Below are 8,854 nucleotides of genomic sequence, written 5' to 3'. Positions count from 1 at the left end.
GACCCAGCCTCCTTTGCTGTTCTGTGTTGCAGAACTGACTCTGGACCACATCCTGCCCCAGGGAGTGAGGACACAGCCCCAGGAGGGGAACAATGGAGGCGGGGCCATCAGCGACAGGAGGCTCTTCTGACCTTTTGGGAATCTGTGAGTCCCCTGAGAGGCTGGAGGAGGAAAACTGGAGAAAACTTGTCTGGGGAAGCCCAGGTCCAACCCTGATACTTACAAAATGCTCTGGGAAATATGCCTCACTTGCCAACCCCGTTGTTTCTCAAGGTTTCGGTTTTGGGTCTGTAGAAGAAAAACATTTTCAAATGTTACCAGATGAAGTTTTTTTCTTAGAGATATCATTTTAAAATTTTCCACTACTTCCATGATTGAAACAAGACCGTTTGATGCAGGATACAGGATGCTTGGGGCTGGTGCACGGGGATGATCCAGAGAAATGATATGGGGTGGGAGGTGGGAGGGGGGTTCATGTTTGGGAACTCATGTACACCCGTGGTGGATTCATGTCCATGTATGGCAAAACCAATACAGTATTGTAAAATAAAGTAAAAATAAAAATTAAAAAAACAAAAAGAAACAAGACCGTGAAGCTAATTCCTCATGTCATAGGGAAAGCAGAACCTCAGAGAACCCAGAGAACACAGAGATTCAGACTTAGGCTTGTGCCTTCCAAGGTGGAGCCTTGAAAGATGTCGAGCTGAATGGTAAGGGCCAGTCTTAAGAGAAAAGTGGTTGTCTCATCACTAAATTTTCCTGAGTAATTATTATGTGGCAAAGGGCTTCCCTGGTGGCTCAGACAGTAAAGAATCTGCCTGCAATGTGGGACACCTGGGTTCGATCCCTGGGCTGGGGAGATCTCCTTGAGAGGGGAATGGCTACCCACTCCAGTATTCTGGCCTGGAGAATATCATGGACAGAGGAGCCCGGCAGCCTATAGTCCTTAGGGTCACAAAGAGTTGGGCATGACTGAGCAACTAACACTTATACAGAAAGGAAAGAAGATAGTATTATGTGGCAAGCAATGTTTTTAGAGATTGGATTTTCTACTTTAATTTCACTTTTGCTATTTCAGTTTTAAAGATGGGGAAGCTGTGGCCCAGATCACTCAGCCAAGAAGTGGTGAAGCCAAGATTTGGGTCCAGAGATCTAGTTCTGGGGTCATATTTGATCACCCTGGACCAGGGTCCTATGTGGGCTACTATGCTCAAGGCAGGAAATGTAGCAGAGAGTAAGATAGTTTAGAAGCTCATTGGTTATGTCTCCTGTCTTTTGGGTCTCTTGAGATCTTGTCTGGACCTCCATAACCATCATGCAAGGCTGGAAAAAAAAGAGTCCCCATTTTCTGCATGAGGAAATGAAAGGCAAAAATAGGGAATTGTCCTACTCAAGGTCACAGAAAGACATGGTCGCAAGATAGGATTAGAAACCAGACATTTCATCGGGCCTGTAATACGCTTTCTCTCTCTGGGAGTTCTCCCTATTCAACAGAATTGGGGCCAGTGATGATGCCTGGGCAGGTAATCAGAGCATCCCTTGTACTGGAGCATCTGCAGAACCCAGGAACACTGGGGGTGGGGGGTTGGGAGTGTGGTGTTGGTAAAAGAGGATGAGCAAAACCAGAGAACAGAGTTCCTTTGGGATTCTAGTGATGCAGCTCCAGATACAGGGTCCCAGAGCATGGATTCTGAGACAGGTCAGTGGATGGAGGAGTTGATCAGGGAGGCGTGTTCAGAGAGACAGGTACAGAGACTGACAGATATGATGGTAGAGAGAGAATGATTATGTAGTTCTTGAGTGGAGGAAGGCCCCTGCCATCAGGACATTCATGGTCATTATTCGTGGTAAAGAGAAAGAAAATGTTAGAGAGAAAGAGATCCATCATCGTGACTGATAAGAGACTCTTCTATTGAGCCCTCACCAGCAGCGCTACAGTCAGGGCTGGGCAGGAGAGTTCCTTACCTTTTGCGGTTTACATTTTTGTTTAATGTACAGACTATACCACAGAAGGCAGAACAGCACTGAAATCCTGGTTGGCAATCTTCCTGCAGTGTGCAGAAATCAGTACAGTTTTCCGGGTCTGATCGGCAGGGTGGAGGTTCCAAGATATACCCTGGAACACAGAGTAGGAAAGAGAAGCCTGGAGTGACATTCAGAACTCTAGAAGTCCAAGGAGCTGCCAGGGAACCAGGCATGCTGATTCCTCCTAGTGTGGTCACAGGGAGGTAGAATAAGATTTTGGGGCTGAGAACTCTTTCCATCAAAGATGGAGTTTGAGAGAATCCTGCAAGCAGGGGTCATTCATCATCATTGCAGATCAAATGCTAGGTCCCCATCAGCCCTGGTTGAGTCTGGTTCAAGGGAATGAATGGCATACGTGTGCGGGTCCATTTGTACTGATTCGTTGTGTAGACTCAAACAAACAATAGTTTATCCTAGGGTTTGACCTAACGTGTTATTTGCGCATAGAGAGAATGAGTAAAAGGGATGATTTTTGAAATGGATGAAGACCGCATAGCACACTCAAGTTACTGGCATCAGAATGCTAGAACCCAAATCTCAAATGAATTCTGGGGATGACTTCTTTCATGGGAAGAAGGATGGGTATTTCAGAACAGAGTGCAAAGATCAGCTGTTTCATCTTCCCAGATCGCTAGTGATTGAGAGGTCAGAGTTCCACGGTCCCCCAATTTCTATTGTTGGAGAAGAATAAGTATTTTACGTAGACATTCCTTTACCCCATCTACCAGAAATTAGATCAAAGCCAAGAGCACCTCTACCAGGGGATCCTGCCCCAAGGCTCCAGCTCACAATATTCTCTCTGTTCCTGAACTCTAAGGCATTAAGAACGAACCCATTAACTCCTTTAGTCAAGCCCTGCCAGATCTTAATTTTTGTTCCTTTTGACTTGTCTCTTCTTTGGGGCAAATGGCATAGGAAGAGCATTCTATAAGTCTTTGTTGGTTTACTGCTCTGCAGGTATTTGCAATTATAAGGGAATCTGTAGGATATCATGCTGATCTAAAAGGAGTAAGTGGTGAATGAAGCTGGGGCTCTAACAGTAATAGCAAATGACACCGGAGATGGTGAGTAAGAAGCCAAGACTCAGGCTGATGACAATTTGGCAGAGACCAGGGCTTCCCTAGTCACTCAGATGGTAAAGCATCCGACTGCAATGCAAGAGACCTGGGTTTGATCCCTGGGTCGGGAAGATCCCCTGGAGAAGGAAATGGCAACCCACTCCAGTATCTTTGTCTGGGAAATCCCATGGACAAAAGAGCTTGGTGGGCTGTACAGTCCATGGGGTCACAAACAGTTGGACACGACTGAGTGACTAACACACAGTACTCAGTACTCAGCCTGTCATCCTTTAGCTCACTGGATCAGTGCAAGAAATTGGGGTTCCCTCGTGGTTCAGTGATTAAGAATCTGCCTGCCAATGCAGGGGTCATGGGTTCAGTCCCTGGTCTGGGAAGATTCCACATGCCGCGGAGCCACTAGGTCCTAGTGCCAGGACTACTGAGCCTATATGCTGCAACTACTGAGGCTGGTGGGCCTAAGCCTGCGCTCCACAACAGAAGAAACCACCGCCACAGGCAACCTGTGCATTGCGATGAGGAGTAGCTTTTGCTTGCTGAAACTGGAAAAAACCCTCGTGCAGCAATGAAGACCAACACAACCATAAACTTAAAAAAAGAAATTGGAGCTGATCCCCACTTTGGAGAGCTTGGGGCTCAGTGGAACACTGTGGGAAAAGAGTCCATGAGCCAGGAATCTCAGAGAGGTTGACCTTCTTAAGTTTTGCTTCCTTTTCAGGGTGTCTGGTCCTAATCTCACTATGGTACTTACCAATCATCCATAAAGCCTCCGTGTCTCTCTTTCCTTAAATTTTAGTCTTTGGTTCTCCAGCTAGCTCCTATCTTGGATACGCCTGTTCTCTTGCAGCTTGTTTAGCCTTCCTTGGTTAAACCTGTACTCTTTCTCTGAGAACTCTAACATAGGACCTTGCCTCCCTAGATACACGAGACATACACATAGTCCTCTCCTGAGCCTGCAATATTCTGAAGCTACGTCTTCTATGGAGAAGTGCAGGGATAATGAATAACAGCTCTTTTTCCATTTGGTTTTGGTCATCAAAGTAACTGTGGCCAGAGCTCTTACTTGGTTGGAGCTAGGCAACAGTGGCTGCAGAAATGAACTTGACACCTTCCCGTGGATGCTAATCACTGATAACTGTGCAGGCACCTCTGAGCATTTAACATGGGATGTGTAATGCAACACTTTGTTTCCTTTCCTCCCAAAATATCCTCTGAGGCTAAGATTATGTAGGTCGCAGGTTGAATTCTGCCAATTTAATTTTCCTCTCTGTTTCAATGCTTGAAAAGTTGGCCCAAGCATCCGTGAAGAAGCTGGATGATGGAGCTGATAACATTGACAGTAGTTAATACTTATTGAGCACTTACCTCGGTTCAGCAGGGGCACTCTATGTCTACATGTATCGTCTCCGTTTCTTCTCCCAGCTACCCCACTATCATTCTGTCCATCACAAAGATAAAATCCAAAGACCAGACACTCTACTTAAGCTCACTCAGTGTGAAACAGAGCAGGGATTCAAACCTAGATCTTGCTGACAATAAAACTTGGACTCTTGAACACGAAACTGTATTTTTTCATGAGATGTACCCATCCCTCCCATCCTCTCCTCTCTCCAGATGCTTTTTCCCTCCCCTGTGCCCAGACCCAGCACCTACTCCTAAAATGTTGCTTGGGACTCCCAGACACCAGCTGCGATGCTAAGCGAGTCAACAGCAGGAGCTGGAGAAACAGCGCAGGCTTCATGCTGCTGGTAGAATGGGTGGGCAAGTCCTGGTCAAAGCTGTGACCAGGCACAGCTTAGAACAGAAGGCAAAGTGAAGGCGAGGAGCTGTGACTGCCTTACACAATGTCCGTCAATCAGGAGGCTTTGGCAGAAATCCGGGCACCTCCCAGCCACGCCCACATCCACACTCTCATCACCCTCCTCATCCTGACCTTGTTAGGTCTCTCATCGATCTCTGTCTTGTTAATATCCTTTCACAAAGTTTTAATAAGTTCTTTCACATGGAGTTCTGGCTTGTCTTCGTTATATTTATTCCTAGAGGTTTGAACTGTTAAAATTGTAAACAGCATCCTAACTTTTTAATTATTCCTTTTCGTTTGTTGCTAATGTAGATAAATGACTTTTGCGTATTGATCTGTAGCTAGTTATCTTGCTAAACTCTCGCATTGTTTACCGTAATATCTTGATGTGTTCTTTTCAGTGTTCAATGTATTCAACATCATCCGCAAATAATGACAGTTGTATTAGTTGTATTTTTCCTCTTGGAACTTTATTCCCCCTCCCCTTTTTTTGGGTTACACTCTGTGACATGCAGGATCTTATTTCCCCAGCCAGGGAGTGAACCTCATCTTCTGCGTTGGAAGGAGGATTCTTAACCACTGGACCATCAGGGAAGTTCCCATCATTTCTTTTTAATGATGATAACATTTAAGATTTATTCTGTTAGGAACTTTCAGGTATATAATACACTAAGATTAGTTGTAATCACTAGGCTGTACATTCCGTTCCCAGAATTTATTAATTTTATAACTGAAAGTTTGGACCATTTCCCCAAATCTCCTCTTGTCCCCCAACCTCCAGCTCCTATGAACCACAATACTACTCTTTGTTTCTATGAGTTCCTGTCTGGCTTTTTTCACTTACCCTAATGCCTCAAGTTTCATCCAAGTTGTAATCAATGCCAGGATGTCCTTCTTTCTCACGGCTGAATAATATTCCATCACATATATATATCACATCTTCCTTATCCAGCCATCTATTGGTTGGACTTTGGTTGTTTCTGTATCTTTTAAACTATGTTCCTTCTTTAATTTCTTCTGTAAATTATTTTATAAACAAAATACAGACCTGCAGGTTTTTTTTTTTTGCAGAAAAAATGGTCTGTTTACAAAAGGAGATTAGCTGTGAGAGGAGGACCGGCCCTGTGGGAGCCCCAGGGTCCCAGGAGTGGGCCCTGGTGAGGGGCAGGCCAGGTGAGGAGACAAGCACTCCTTGCTCTGCCCCGGCTTGGCCAGGAGAGGCAGCGAGGAGCCCAGGACCAGCTTCCTTCCTCCCTTCCGTCTCCCCACGCAGCTCTCCAGGGGCGTCCGGGCCAGACGGAGCGCTCGCCACGCTGCCAGCCATGAGAGCCCAGGCTCTGCTGGCCCTCCTGCTCCTCTGCGTTCTGCTGCTGCAGGCCCGGGGCGGGCAGCACGGCCAGAAGACGAACCGTAGGTGGAGGGAGGGGGCGGAAGAGGGGGCGGGGGGGGCGGGGGGCGGGGGGGCGGGGGAGGGGGCCCGGAGGGGGTGGGAGGGATGACGCGTCGAGTCTGAGGAGGACCCTGGAGTTCAAACTTTCCAGCACCTCCTATTCGGACCACAGCACTATGAAGACTCTGGTTCTTCCCAAACCACCGTCCTCCAGCCTCTTTATCTGGCTCTGGGAAGAGTGATGGGGGTGGAGGGGGAAACTGCATCTTTTCATTCCCCAGCCCCCAAATCCAGAGACAACGTGGTACCTACAACAGGGAAAGATACACCTGAGCGAGAATCAGGTGGGAAAACAAACAGCTATTCTTTGGTTTATGCACACAGGTGACAGGTAAACACTCCGAGACATTCAGGGGAGTAGGTGTAGCATGAAAGTACATGAGAGAGCAAGATTGGGGGTGCAAGGGTCAAGGTAAATTTATCTCAGAGGGAGCAGGATGGTGAGAGTGGAAGGGAAACACTGAGGGTGCTATTTTGCTGGGAAGCGGCAGGGATGGTGCAGATAGTGGCAGCCTGAGAGGAGAGAGATGATGAAGGGGCAAGTTCATCTTCCTCTCTGGTCCCCGCGATTATGGAGAGCAGGGGAGAGTTAGCAGGTCATCCTGGCCTTTGTGGAGTTCTCAGGGATCGGGTGCAGGTTCTGTGGAGGTGATTTGGCCAAGGCCATGACTAATATGGGAGACGCAGTCCTGTTGCAGGATTATGGAGGGAGTCCAGGAAGTCCAGGCATCGAGGTCTACTGGGGAAGAGTAGGAGGAGTGGGGTTTAAGATACTACCATCCCCAGGGTCTGGTGAAGGGCGGAGGTGAGTTCCCGGAAAAGTCCAAGTGTCTCCTGAGTAGATTTTGAGGTCTCAGGTCTCTGCGGAGGCTTTCACCTCGAGATGAGTGCTCTGAGGAGCCTGGTTCCATTGACCTTGCTTCTCCTCCTGCTCTTTTTAGACCTCAAAGCTAAAGCCTGTACGAAGCGGCCCAGGGAGTTTACTTGTGGGAACCATTGTTCATACTTCCGGCACTGTCCACAAAATACCATATGCTGTTCAACCTTCTGCGGGAACATTTGCATGAATGTCCTGTGAGTCAGAGAGCCTGGGGCCGTGCATCCTGACCCCCCATCCCCCGCCCCCACAACCGTCTCCACAGACACTGTGCCTGCGGCTGAAGATAAGGACCTGACCCTGGACACAAGGATGTCAACAGGAGCGCCACCCTGTCCAGCCAGTATCTGAACAACCTGGCCCTGTCAAATAAACCAGAACAAATGTGGAAGGGCCTGCCTAGTTCACTCCCAGTGCCTGTGATCACGGAGAAGCTGGCACAGACCCCAGAGGGCCCCCGCCTTTCTGGGTCCGGGTCTCTGATCTCTCCCCATGTCAAGCTTCTCTGCTCCCCCTCCCCACCTCCCTCCTGCCTCCCTGCCAGGCCCCTGAGAGCCCAGCCCCCCTGTTCCTCTGCTCACTGAACCAGGACTCCCGGGAGAGGACCTGCTCGTGTGCGGCACCTCCTGGTCCTCAGGAGAACGTGCCTCGCCAGGAGCCACAAAGGGCCAAGTTCAACATGAGATGCCGGGAGGCTGGACCCTGCGGCACAGAAGGGGAGGCCCCCAAGAAGGACCCTTCCTAAACTTGGTCCACCCTCATCCCATCCTGCTCATTGTCCTTGAGAGGTTCATGTCACTGTCTCTTTGCAACAAAGAAAGTGAATCCCAAGGAAGTGAGATGACATGTCCAGGGTCAAAGGAGAGGGAGAAGTCGTGGTCTGCTTGGAGGAGGTTTCCTCTGTGCTCCCCTCTCCGCATCCCAGTGGGACGGTCCGCGGAGAGTGAGTCCTGTGCTGTCCCCACTCCAGCACCACCAACAGGCTGCTCATGGAATGGGGCCCGGCCTGTGACCCCTGAGACTCCAGGCCCTTCCTTTAACTGCGCGGTCCCAACCTTTCCTTATGGCCTCATCTTTCTTCTTTTTTTAATCCAGAGGGAGGAACATTTGGTTCAGGCTGATGTGGCTAGGATTAATCGGCCCAGGATGCCTTGGGTCTTGCCCCAGATTTCATGGTGAGTCAGTAGAAATTCATCCCTGGGTTCCAGAGTCCCTACTACTCTGTACAATCACCACTTCTCTGATGTGGTCCTGGGACTAAGTCCAGAGACCAGGCGAGTGTGGCCAACTGGGACATGGGGTCAATTGTGAGGAACTCGGGAGGGCAGATCCTGCTGGAGGCGGGGATGTGGTGCTATGCTGCAGGCCAGTGGCTCCTACTGAGCATCAGTGAAAGAGACACGCCATGCCTCCATCAGCCCAGAGCCTCCGACCCATCTCAGGAGCATCACAGGGCTTCTTGTACTGCAGGGTCTCCTCCACTTTTGCTAAGAGCTGCTCTCAGACAAGGGGGCCTTAGGAAAGAGATCATGATCACAGGTGCCAGGCTCACCTATTCCTTTCCACAGTCTGCCCTGCCCTAGAGAACTCAGAGGCTATACCTGGAACGTTATGCATAGGACGAG

At 49.0% G+C, this 8,854-nt stretch overlaps 2 protein-coding genes across 2 annotated transcripts; one reads left to right on the top strand and one right to left on the bottom strand.

Moving 5' to 3' along the window:
• On the bottom strand, positions 246-4,844 carry WFDC13 (WAP four-disulfide core domain 13). The gene is made up of 3 exons (XM_005688718.2): positions 4,755-4,844; positions 1,966-2,116; positions 246-288 (listed from the first exon to the last, which is right to left on the bottom strand). Exons 1-3 carry the CDS (start codon positions 4,840-4,842, stop codon positions 246-248), a joined length of 282 nt encoding a protein of 93 aa, XP_005688775.1. The 5' UTR covers positions 4,843-4,844.
• WFDC10B (WAP four-disulfide core domain 10B) lies at positions 6,067-7,614 on the top strand. The gene is made up of 2 exons (XM_018056906.1): positions 6,067-6,312; positions 7,294-7,614. Exons 1-2 carry the CDS (start codon positions 6,225-6,227, stop codon positions 7,428-7,430), a joined length of 225 nt encoding a protein of 74 aa, XP_017912395.1. The 5' UTR covers positions 6,067-6,224; the 3' UTR covers positions 7,431-7,614.

The sequence above is a fragment of the Capra hircus genome, chromosome 13, assembly GCF_001704415.2.
Source record: "Capra hircus breed San Clemente chromosome 13, ASM170441v1, whole genome shotgun sequence".
Classification (NCBI taxonomy): domain Eukaryota; kingdom Metazoa; phylum Chordata; class Mammalia; order Artiodactyla; family Bovidae; genus Capra; species Capra hircus.
This window is presented reverse-complemented; position numbering and strand designations above follow the sequence as displayed.